This window comes from Sesamum indicum, linkage group LG5, assembly GCF_026168435.1.
Source record: "Sesamum indicum cultivar Baizhima isolate 11 linkage group LG5, ASM2616843v1, whole genome shotgun sequence".
NCBI classification, from domain to species: domain Eukaryota; kingdom Viridiplantae; phylum Streptophyta; class Magnoliopsida; order Lamiales; family Pedaliaceae; genus Sesamum; species Sesamum indicum.
Window position 1 is genome coordinate 3289145 of NC_142661.1, and position 11106 is coordinate 3300250.

The following is an 11106-nucleotide window of genomic DNA, read 5'->3' on the forward strand; positions in this document are numbered from 1 at the left end:
TAGGTGTAATATTGAAATATGGGCTTGTGCTTTAACATTGTCCAATAAGGCAATGATTGAAGAGCCCAAATCGAACAGCGTTAAACAAATTTAAATTTAAAATGAAAAAATATGTAAAAACAGAGCCGAAGGGTTTAGGGAGAAATCCCCAATCCACATTAAGGGTTTAAGCTTTTCAATCACAATATAGAACCCACCGGAATTGGAGAATACAGAATGGGGACAGTGAGAAGGATGGTGAAGAAAGGATCTTTGATCGGTGAAATGGGTTTCATTCAAGGAGGCGGCAACATTAACTGGTTCCCAGGACACATGGCGGCCGCCACTCGGGCCATACGCGACCGCCTCAAAGTCTCCGACCTCGTGATCGAAGTTCGAGATGCCCGGGTAAGAATTCCCGAAGATTTATCACTTGTTTGTTGCTTCTGTAAGAGTAGTTTTCAATGTAATTCATGGGTTTCTTGATAAATGTATGCTCTTTTTCGTTTTCTGCGTAGTTGCCGTTGTGATTTGTAGGGATGTAAATCAGTTGAGTTGAGCTATATCACAAGTTTTTCAAGTATGATTCATTTTATTTTATTTTTAATCAAGCGTACTTGTTTAATTATTTATTGAGGTGAAATAGCTTGGAAGAGAATGAGCTTAGAATTTTTCGGTTAAGTGGCTGGTCAAGCTTTATTTGCTATGTTAATGAGACTTGTGAACAAGAGGGGATTGTAAAAATTAATCATGAGGTGATTGAATCCTGAGTAACTTGTTGCTTTGCATAGAATTGGTTGTTTTTACTATTTCAGGAAATTCAACAAAATTGCTTATTTCTTGACAATTTTTTGTTTCTTACACACTTTTTCTATTTTTAAATTTGTTTAGATACCGTTGTCATCTGCAAATGCAGAGTTGCAGCCTATGGTGGCAGGAAAAAGGCGGGTTATTGCCCTCAATAAGAAAGATCTGGCCAACCCCAACATAATGCATGTAACATTTTTTTTCCTTTTATCTATTGTATATCATCCATTCAACACATCCACATCCACGCACAGGTGTTCTCATTGGTAACTATGTGATTTTTATTCTACCAAGATTTAGGTTTTCTTTTATAGAAGTTAGATTCTCAGAGCCACTCTATACAAATGATTTTGTTGGAATGAGAATCATATTTGTTGCTTATTGAATGTTCCGCAGAAATGGATCCGCTATTTTGAGTCGTTCAAACAAGATTGTCTTCCAATAAATGCACACAGCAAAAGTTCTGTTAAAAAGGTCGGTTAGCTTTTTTGTTTTTGTTGTTACATAGTTATTTCGTGATATGTAAAAAGCACACTTCTGAATTGGGTTTGCCAATTCAATTTATGTTTGCCTTATTGTAGATATGGTAGCGCGATTTGTTTTATGAGACAGTATTTTCAGTCGGTTGTCAATATGAAGCATCTAACTTTTCTAGATTCAACTTTGGTATATGATTCAATATGTTCATAAATGCTTGTGAACTCACTTTACCTGTCAAGCTCATTATCTTACATTTCCTCCAAGCTTGTTCTGACTTGTGATTGATGTGTCAAAGCTTCTTGATCTTGTGGAGTATAAATTAAAGGAGGTTATCTCTAGGGAGCCAACTCTCCTTGTTATGGTGGTTGGTGTTCCCAATGTTGGCAAGTCAGCTCTAATAAATTCCATTCATCAAATAGCATCAGCTCGCTTTCCAGGTGAGATTTTGGTTTCTACTACTATTTTTTGTCGGGCCCTCATGCTGAGAGTTGTCGGCATTGAATCTCTAAGCAAGTGATGATAGTGTTAGTTCCCTCTTAGTGCAGGAGAAGAAAAAGCGAGCCACAGTAGGTCCGTTACCTGGAGTTACTCAAGATATTGCGGGATTCAAGGTAAATCTGTTTGCCAAAATGTGCTTTTGCTTTGTGGACAATCTGTTTTGTCTTTATAATAAAGAAGTTGAGTTACTTGCATGATCTAAGGGAGAAATCCATTAGGGATGTAAGTGAAACAGATGGTCCATATTATGCGGCGACCAAACTATACATTTGCAATCTCCCTTTAACATAATTTTTCAAGAGATCTTAATATTACTCGAATCAGATCTAAATAACCGGTCATAGTTGTTTGACCATCAATATCCATGGGAATGGATGGTGTTATTTTAACATATCTTGTATTTTTGTTGAGGTTTAGATTCAGACGGTCAGACCTTATTATGAGAATTTTATAGTTGTTGCTTTGGACACTTGTTATTTCTCATTTATTCAATTTTCTGTTGCCCTGTAGGCATGCTAACTTATATATAAAACTGCATGCAGATTGCCCATCAACCTAGCATATACGTTTTGGATACACCAGGAGTGTTGGTTCCAAGTATCCCAGACATAGAAACTGGTTTGAAGCTAGCAGCTGCAGGTTCAAAATTCTTTTCAAGTCCATATTTTCTTTTATAGTTCTTTTTTATCTTAGTTAACTTAAACATTTTAACTAGCAGGCAAAATGAACTAATATTTCATGTCTAGACCATCACTTTATTAAGGCAAAGCAAATGGACGTCAGCAAGACCTAGACCTAGGACCTTCCTTTCCAGAACTCGTAGTTACAGATTACTTATCTAAAAGTTCAAGATGTCATTATGAAGCTCACAATCTCTCTGTGAACTGTTCGCTAATGAGTTGAAATGAGGGACTTTTAAATGATCTACGTCTTTGTTAATATCTGTAACCCCTGTCCCAACCAACCCCCCAAATGGAAATATCCAATTATAATAACAATAATGATGGTGCTGCCAACGACTGATAATGAAGCTAAAAAAGGGATTATGTTTTATGTGTGTTGTGGAGCTGATAGACAGAACTAAGACAGAAATACGCCTATCTATTAGAGTTCGGGCGCGGGGGGTAGACGTCCTTGAAATACCAAATTGTTGGCATGCAGATTCTCTAAGCAATTGTAAAGGGCTAAAGGGTAGAGAGAGCAAAATGAGGGATGATATATAAAGATTACTCTTAATGCTGACCATTTAAGATTTGTCTGGTTAGCTGGATAGTCCCAAATGTCCTATGGTTAATCATCTGAAACAGAAATGAGGATTCTTTTGCGTTGGATTAATTTGATTACTCAACCTACTTATGATACAGTATGTTTGGCATTTCTACCATCTAATTTACCTTAAGATGTCAGGCAAAATAAAAATAGAAGTTTTCTTTTTTCTGCATGACTGCTCTGATTTTCAAATCAAGTTCAAGTTAATTGTGACTTCCCTTCTTGTAATCATTATCATTGCATCAAGTTTACAGACATTTTCTGCAGGTTCTGTGAAGGATTCTGTAGTTGGTGAAGAGCGGATTGCCCAATACTTACTCGCAGTTTTGAACACCCGAGGCACTCCTCTCCATTGGAGGCACTTAACAGATAGAGAAACTGAAGGGCGTCATCTTGATTTTGTTGACAAACCCGATTATAATATTAAAGATCTTTTGCCAAACAGGAAGAGACCTCCTACTAATAAATCTGATGTTCACTACATTGAGGTAAGCCGTAACCGTACGGAGATAATGACAGACTGAAAAGGAAGACTATTCTCATGCACACACATCGTTAATTTTTTTTTTTGGGTGAAATGTAAGTTTTCATTCATCCAGTAATATTTACAGAGTACTCCGGGCATACCCGGAGAGATACAAAAGGACCCTCACTAAAGTTTAAAGAGCAATTAAACCGTGTGGGAAAAGTGTCAAGAGGAGCCTATACACTGTGATGAGATAATAAGCCCCTCGGGACTGAGTTTAGCACCTTCAAAGACACATCGTTGATTTTGTACAGCCTATTCATGATTTTCCATATGAACTTCATTGAATTTGGTGACTATCTTATTTTCATTTGAGGTTGTTTCACAGGAAATCTGTCCAAATAATTCATTGGTGGATGCTATCCAGTAGATGCTAGTTAAATGATCTCAAATTTCTTTAATTTCTTTTAGCTACTTTGTGATTGGTGCACAACCTTGGTGAATTTGCTTTGGCAGGATATTGTCACTAACGTTAAAGGGGCACTTTATGGGACAATGGCAGAATTCAACGGAATTTTGGAGGACGAAGGTGACTTGGGAAATCTTATAGAGCAGCAGTTTGAAGCACTGCAAAAGGCATTAAAAATACCCCATAAAGCTTCAGAGGCTCGAACCATTATATCGAAGAAGTTCATCACATTGTTTAGAACAGGTAAACTTGGTCCTTTCATCCTTGATGATGTACCTGTTGCCAATTAATCTACAGTTTGAAACCTCATGTATATGCTACATAACTTTTAGATTTTCTTCTTTATATTTGAGCTAAGTTGTACTCATGCAACGTTTGTTAACCTTCCGAAGAGATTGTACAATTTATTGAAATGAAATATCTCCTACTTGCTGTGGATACAGCAACTTGTTACAAAATCAATTACGCTTACCGGACATTTAGATTGATAAATTTGAAGCTTTCTACATCATCCTTGATGCATCTCCATTTTGCTAATTTATTATAACGTTGTTTGCAATATGCAAAATGCTGAAGTTAGCAAAAATCGAAAAAAAAGGACAAACGGAACTTTGAATGTACAATCAAAGTTGAGTTGGTAATTATGCATGGCATTGGCAACAAACAGTGGGATTGAGATACAAGGTTGTGATTGGTTGTGTAATATTGATAGTTACTTCAATGTGTAAAAGATGTTAAGTAAGACTGGAAATATAATGGGTAAAATGCAGATACAAAGTTGGGGTTGATTTGCATTTTGCCCTCCCAATCTTTTTTTTTAATCTTCTCCACCCAATCTTTTGATTTTGTTGCATTTTGTATTTTTCAGAGAATAATGATGGAATATTCCGTCCGTGTGTATACATGTGGCTAAGGGCGATTTTGGGATCAGTGAAATTTTTGTCCCCCAAACATCTTACAAAACAAAAACAATAAATAAATAAATTAAAAAAATTAGATGGAGAAAAAGTTTGAAAAATGGAGGATAAAGGAGAAAATTTTAAGAAAATTTAATGCTTGATTTGCAGATAAATCACTTCACATTACAAGCCAAATATAATATTGGCATGAATTGAAATGCACGTATATGCTTGATGGTGGTGCTGGCAGAAATATATAATTTTTTTAGTTTGATTTTTTCTCTTTTTATACAATTAAGTTATTTGATTTTATTTTCTTAAGATTGGTGAAATGTGTTTGAGGTAATTTTATATTTGGACGAGAAAAATTATCTCACAATCAAACAACACATGACGTGGTCGAATGGAACGAGACGAGAAAGAAGAAGTGATGAGGCTGATGACCATACAGTCTCTAAAAGCTTACTGTAAAATATAATTTGTTTTAAAATCCAAGTCGCCACTACATATATATATATATTTTTATTATGAATTGCTTCTTATTATTTTATTTGGGATTGAGTTTGGTAAGACGTAATTGACTATATATGAAATATAATTATATTAATCCATGATGAATTACTTTACTTGTAAAATGTTTTCATGGCCGGCCTCCAATTTTGAATACTTCAAACAAACCCTCCCACCAACAAAAAAAAAAAAAGTACAGGTTGGAAGGATAACATTTGAAACCTATTTTTCCAGGTCTCGAGTTTCTTTTTTTTTTTTAAATAATAATAAATTATTGCATCATATAATACACCACTAACAGAACAAACAAGACAATAAACTACAAACTACTATACAAGTATACAGACATCTACATAATTAAGAGATATTTTCATCAATTTGTAATAGTTTGTACTTTTAATACTTTTTACGACTAAATTAAATTGCTGACTCATCCATCTAGTTCAAAAGTCTTCTTTTTTTTACTAATTGATGTTACCAAATTTCAATTTTTCTTTTTTATCATCCCTACTTATTTAACTCCACGACGATTTGGAATAAAGTCAAGTAAAATTTTAACCTTTTTTCAAAGGGGTGCAATACGATGACTTTTTATGTAAAATTGAATTAATTAGGAGTAAAAAGATAATTCACATTAAAAAATTGTATATACATGACGATTCTTTATATATATATAGAGAGAGTTATGATTCAATGGGCAAAATTGTAATATTGGTGTCATATGAATGTGTCATTTTAATTTGGTTCTACGTTTCATGAAATTTGCATTTTTAGTCCAAAAACATTGTAAATTTACTCTTTTTTTACTCCAAGTCAGAGACTAACAACACAATACTACAAGTTACTTTCGTGTAGGCGTTAGATAGTGAATTTTTTTGGTGAAAAAAATTATCACATCATCCTTGTGTACGTGCAGTAAAAAGTTAAATCAATACTCATAGCAGTAAAAAGAATTCATAGCCTCCAAATTATTTGCTAGTCCTTTCGAAATCACTCCAAATCATCAATGTTTTTTTCGTTTGAAATACTTGAAGACGAAGATTTGGGGAGAATTTCTAGAGAATAAACGGATGATTTAGGGTTTAGAAATTCACTTTACTAATGGAATGATTGATTTGGGTTTTTACTACATGCATATGAATGTCATTGTGATTTTTCCTTTAAAAAGTCACTAATTAACGTTCATGAAGATCATATGGGTTATGTCCTTACTTTCTACTAGGCAAAAAATAAAATTTCATAAAGCGTGAGATCAAACTTAAAATACTCCAATATTAGGGGACCAATGTTGTAAATTTGTCTCATTCAATATATTCAAATATCACAAATTAATCAAATTCATTAATAATTTTAAAGAAATAAGAAATCAAAAAATATTATAAAATTAGACGTACGCTCATATTTTTTAGAGTATAAAGCCGCAATTTTGATAGTGAAATCTGAATATATATATATTTGGTCCTATAACTTACGCTCTATACAGTTATAGTCCTATATTGTTTACAAAATTCTTGAAAATAGTGTCATAAATTTACATACAATACTCTTGTCACCTTTTGATAGCTTTTTTCTTCAAAAGTTGACATGAAGACTGAAAAATGAGACATTTTTGCAAATTATGATATTATTTTCAAGAATTTTTTAAGTAAGGAGCCTGAAAATCTAAGTGAAATCACAATCTTATTATTGGAGTAAGATTTTATTAATAATTTTATGATTTTTATGAAAGAAAATAAAAAGAGAAAAGAAAAAGAGAAAAAGCGAAGAGGGGAAAGTCAATAAAAGTGACTTTTAACAAAGAAAAATCCAAAGCAGCAAAGACTTGTGGGTGGAAGACAAAATCACATGTAAAGAGACCATGACGACACAACTTCTAGATACCTTCTTATTATTATTATTAAGAAATGTGGACAAAATCAGCACACCTAATTGGATTCAAATAATAATTATTTATGAAAAATTTAAAGAGAAATTCCAAAATATTATTACATTATCGTGTTATTGATCACACTTCTTAAATTGTGTATCAATAACGAAAAATATGACATATTTATAACATAATTAAATAAAAAAATTTATAATTCACAGAAATTTCAATAATATAAAAACGTGAAGTGATCAATATAAATATAAATTGGATGTGTGCCGAGAAAAAAACATAGGTAGAAGTGGTCCAGCCCACAACCCCCACCCATTAATTGCTCATACCAAAATTCTCTAATTCAGTTTCAATGGAAGCATCCATTCTATCACTGTTAGATTTCTTGAAACAGAGCACAATTGTAAAAAAAAAAATAATATTTGTATTTTTCATTGATGATTAGCAAGTGTGTGTGTGTGTGAGTGTGTGTATAAATATAGGGAAAAGGCAGTTGACGTACTGTTTGATTTTGGTGAGAAGAGATCAAGAGAGTCGATCGATCGACGGGAAAAGCTCTTGAATTTCTCATGAACTGTGGAGTGGTGTTGGGTTTCTACTGCTGGGGTTGGGAGTTTCTAACCGCCCTTCTTCTCTTCTCCGCCGTCGTCCCACCACCACGCCGCCTCCACCTTGTAACTAATTAGCTAGTTTTATATATAATTCTCTCTCGCACACAAACAACAATCTCTCCTCTGTTTCTCCTCCTCTCCAAAAATAGATCACTGCGTATAAAGCAAAGGGGGAAAATAATAGGTTATACATACATATATATATATATGATGGGGTGTGAAAGCGATCGAATTTTACTGGAGTACGTGAGGAAGGCATCGCCGCCGCCGTTCCTGCTGAAAACGTACATGCTGGTGGAGGATCCGGCGACGGATGGCGTGATATCGTGGAACGGCGAGGGCACGGCGTTTGTGGTGTGGCAGCCGGCGGAGTTCGCCAGTGACCTCCTTCCTACTCTCTTCAAGCACAGCAATTTCTCCAGCTTTGTCAGGCAGCTCAACACCTATGTACGTACGTTATAATCATTATTTCAATATGTCTCTCTATTATTATTATTATTTCATAATTTCTCCATTTATATCTTTTCCTTTTTAATTTTGGTATTTATCATAATTAATTAATTAAAACTTGTGGTTATTTGTAAACGAAATTATAAGTATATGCAAGGAAATTTTAATTATTTACATTATTTCTACCAAAATTAGGAATGAATCTAGCTACGATTTTGAACTCTTAATAAATAGCACAGATATTACGATTAGTTAATTATTTAATTGAAACTGCATCAAGAATACGGGTAGGGTTGTAATATCAATTTAGATTCAGAAATGATGTCTTATTTTACGAATAAATTCGAAGTCATGGGTTTGAGTCAGACAAATATATATCTCATTGTCTGTGAGTAAACTCTTAGTCATATTAATATAATCATGTTCGATTTATTAAAATATTAATATAATTATGAATGTAATTATGAGTGTGTTATGGAGGATGGAGACAAGAGTGATAGGGTCAAAGATTTAAGTTTCAAAACTTATCTATAAATAAATGAATTGAGTAATAGGTTTAATTTATATGTGAAGGAATGTGGTAATGTAGGAGAATGATTTGGACCGTGGAATAACCGTTTGATCTACAGTCACCATTCCTAGCTATTGAAATCATCATCATGACTTGATGATGAGTACCACCTAAATAAATATATATATGCACACCCTCTTCCTCATTACATATTCTCTTCATTTTCAAGGAAGAATATGAAATATATATATCATATAAAAAAAATTATAATTTTAGTCTTCTAAGTACGCATAAGGACTTAATAATTTTAATTCTATACGAATTTTTTTTAGTAATTTTTCCTATAATATGTACATTGAGAATAAAAATGGTCGAAATTTGTTAAAATAATAATAATAATAATAAAACAAAGGTGCAGAAGACCAGCTTAACTGATTGTATTTAGTGTGAAATTACAGGACGATTAAATTGAATTTATAAAAATTACAGGACTAAAATGGGCAAAATATTTTTTTAATTTCATAAAATAAGAAAAGAATTTATTTTGGTACCACAACTATAGTAGGTGATACTTTTAGTATCAAAATTACAACACATTTTTAGTTTCAAAACCACAACGCATGTGACTTTTTTAGAACTAAAAATACGTACTGATGAATTTTATGGGATTACAAGTGATATTTACTATAATTGCGGTATCAAAATAAATTATGCCCAGATTTTATGGATTAGAAACATTTTGGCCTTGTTTAATTACGAGTGGAAAATATGCATATAACAATTATTGTGATTTGTTTTCATTTGTCATTTTGTTTTTGTTGTTGGATGGATACATATAATTTCCCTTTTCCATATATATAAATATACAAAATAAAAAATAGGGTTTCCGCAAAGTAGCGACAAACAGGTGGGAGTTCAGCAACGACAAGTTCCGGAGAGGCGACAGAGATAAACTCTGTGAGATTCGTCGAAGGAAGTCATCATCGTCCAACAAGCCACAGCCTGACGTACAAGTCCAACCAGCAGCAGCTAAATTAGGTCAAATTGAGGAAGATGATCAAAAGTCGTCGTCATCAACTTCATCGTCATCAGAATTAGCTACCCTCATTCTCGACAACAAAAGACTCAAGCAAGAGAACGGCTTCTTGAGTTCGGAGCTGGCCGTCATGAAGAAGAGATGCAAAGGACTTGTTGATCTGGCGGCAATCTACGGTGGGCATTTAGAGAGAGAAGATCAAAGGGGGGTTGATGAACTTGAAGAAACTTGCAGTGAGGGTCCGAAGCTCTTTGGTGTGAGGTTGGAGTTGGAGGTTGAAGCCGGTAATAATAAATAATGTCATATATATGGAGAAGAAGAGAATTAGGTTTTAATTAGGGGGGTTGGGTGGATGATTCTACTAAAAAGTCTATTTGATACTTGTGAATTTGGAAATCAAGGGTTTAAATTAAGACAAATTCTTATCCAAACTAAAGTTGGGAGAATCAATACCGTTGCTCTTTATGAATTGTACACTAATTATTATGTTTATCATGTAATTAATTAGTTTATGTTTGATCGGAACAAATTTGAACTAAAAAACTTGACGTCATGAATTTGAATGACGGTCAATATAGTTATTACTCTTCTTGAATATTATACACTAAATATTATATTTATTATGTAATTAGTGTATGTTTGATCAAACCTAGTTCTAATTAAAAATTTTCACATCAAGGAAATTGAATGAGCGACGACATAGTTACTCTTCTTGAATTATAAACTAATTACTATATCTGTTGTAAAATTAGTTTATGTTTGATTAAACCTAATTCAAATTAGAAACTTCCCCGTCACGGGATTGAAGCTACAAAATTGATGAGGAGTAGGTTGAGATTGAAAGAGTTGATTGGAAGCCATTTCTAAAGTCAATTACTTTGACGAGCAGCAAACTTAATTTATTTGTTGAGTTCGATACAAAATTGACTTTCCTTGAACCAAATTGGCAGTAGCGTATGTACTTTTATGTTATGTCATGCCATTCACATTTAGTGTTCATGTGTCGTGTTCTAGTAAATATGTTGATACCTAGAGAACTACGAACACGTCTTTAAATTGTTCAAGGAAATTTTTTGGATGGATTGAATGCATTACATACTTAAGTTATCCAAGATTATTGGATATTGAAGAATTAACTCCTGAAAACATCATACTGAGAATTTAACAATCAATGATTCATCGTGGAGCCATATTGAGTATAATCCACCATGCACAAACGATGGTAATGTACCGGAACGTTAT

General features: G+C 33.3%; 2 protein-coding genes and 1 long non-coding RNA gene across 3 annotated transcripts; 2 read left to right on the forward strand and 1 right to left on the reverse strand.

Moving 5' to 3' along the window:
- The first annotated feature begins 79 nt into the window (after window positions 1-79).
- LOC105162552 (P-loop containing nucleoside triphosphate hydrolases superfamily protein) lies at window positions 80-4430 on the forward strand. Its single transcript, XM_011080609.3, has 8 exons — window positions 80-387; window positions 871-975; window positions 1183-1260; window positions 1562-1703; window positions 1807-1877; window positions 2307-2403; window positions 3301-3521; window positions 4016-4430. Exons 1-8 carry the CDS (start codon window positions 217-219, stop codon window positions 4256-4258), a joined length of 1128 nt encoding a protein of 375 aa, XP_011078911.1. The 5' UTR covers window positions 80-216; the 3' UTR covers window positions 4259-4430.
- Window positions 4431-7661: 3231 nt separating this feature from the next.
- LOC148788020 (uncharacterized) lies at window positions 7662-8246 on the reverse strand. Its single transcript, XR_016065569.1, has 2 exons — window positions 8106-8246; window positions 7662-8020 (listed from the first exon to the last, which is right to left on the reverse strand). It is a non-coding gene; the product is annotated as an uncharacterized LOC148788020 (long non-coding RNA).
- Window positions 8016-10445, forward strand: LOC105162551 (heat stress transcription factor B-3). Its single transcript, XM_011080608.3, has 2 exons — window positions 8016-8314; window positions 9710-10445. The coding sequence occupies exons 1-2, from the start codon at window positions 8075-8077 to the stop codon at window positions 10160-10162; spliced, it is 693 nt and encodes a 230-aa protein (XP_011078910.2). The 5' UTR covers window positions 8016-8074; the 3' UTR covers window positions 10163-10445.
- Window positions 10446-11106: the final 661 nt, after the last annotated feature.